General features: G+C 57.7%; 1 protein-coding gene across 1 annotated transcript in view; it reads right to left on the bottom strand.

Moving 5' to 3' along the window:
• Positions 1-804: 804 nt before the first annotated feature.
• LOC104401888 (low affinity cationic amino acid transporter 2-like) overlaps positions 805-1191 on the bottom strand; it is a 5237-nt gene continuing 4850 nt past the window's right edge. The window contains exon 11 of the mRNA XM_010009607.1: positions 805-844. Within this exon, the coding sequence (XP_010007909.1) occupies positions 805-844 (40 nt within the window). The remainder of the gene's footprint in view (positions 845-1191) is intronic.

Genomic DNA, 1191 nt, shown 5'->3' with positions numbered 1-1191 from the left:
CAGGCTTCGGCAGGTCACATCCCTCCCTGCTCCAAGCCAGCACATCCCCATTGGGAAGATGCTGCCAGCGGGGCTGTTTGCACACAAGCACTTTCCACTGGGTGCATGAGTGTGGTGGGATGGTCACTGCTCTGGGGGTTGTCACTGGTCCATCCCCTCCCCAGGGCTGGGGAGCCCGGGTGCGTTTGTGTGTGTGGATGTGCACCAGGCCAATGTGCCATTGGCTGTAACAATTACAAGCCTGTAGGAAGCAGCAGCCTCAAGAATCCCACGTTGGTGGTTTTGGGGATGGTGCAGGAGCATCTCACAGCAGGGCTGTGTACTCCACACCTAGGGCAGGGGGAAGATGGAGTGGGGTGGGAATAGGCACCACAAAGCCACGACAATGAAGCCCCCACTGTTGGTCCTGCTTTTTCTGCTCCTTCCCTCATTTCATTCATTTCAATGGGCTCCAGCACAGGGCAGACCCAGACCCTCCCAGCCCTGCCAAGCTGGCAAGGCCACAGCAACTGCTGCTTCCGTCCTTTGTGCTGATCCATATCAGGAAAACAGTAGCTGAATAAGACAGCCAGGAAGGCAGCAGGGATGTGGGGTCCAGCTCTTACCCCACGCATCAACAGTGGGTCCCACTGCCCCCAAGGCAGATCCTGTGTGGGACCTGGAGGAATGTGCCTGGCTCTGGGAAAGGGGAGCGCTGGGAACTGAGGAGGAGGAATAAATGAGCTCAGTAAAGGACTTGTCTACCATGAGGAGGGAAAAAACTGACCCAGGCAGTGCCTTGGCAGTCATGGGGAGACAGACGGGTCAGCGCAGCATGAGAAGCCTTCTGCTCTGCTGTGAGCAGCTGAGGGGCCAGAGCGTGCAAGGGGACAGAGGGCAATTGGGAGGCTGCAGGGAGAGGTTCCAAAGGCAAGAGAAGTCAACCCACAACCCAGTGATAGCAGCAAAGACTTGTTTGCTTTACCCTCTTCAAACAAACCTCCTTTGGCAGAGGGCTCACCATGAGGATTCAGGTCGCTTAGGGAGGTTCACCAGGCTCTGCAGGATGGGACCTTGAGCCCAAAGGATCTCTCTGTCCCCACAGCACAGGATGGAAAGAGCTGGGCACTTAGGTGCTTGTCCCCTTTTACTGCCCCGGAGCAGACGGGCACCGCACAGTCCCACGGGGCTCCAAGGCCACCTCCCTGGCTG

Source organism: Nestor notabilis, unplaced genomic scaffold, assembly GCF_000696875.1.
Source record: "Nestor notabilis isolate BGI_N333 unplaced genomic scaffold, ASM69687v1 scaffold24592, whole genome shotgun sequence".
Taxonomy (NCBI): domain Eukaryota; kingdom Metazoa; phylum Chordata; class Aves; order Psittaciformes; family Psittacidae; genus Nestor; species Nestor notabilis.
The sequence above is the reverse complement of the archived record's forward strand: the minus strand, read 5'-3'. Positions and strand labels throughout refer to the sequence as shown.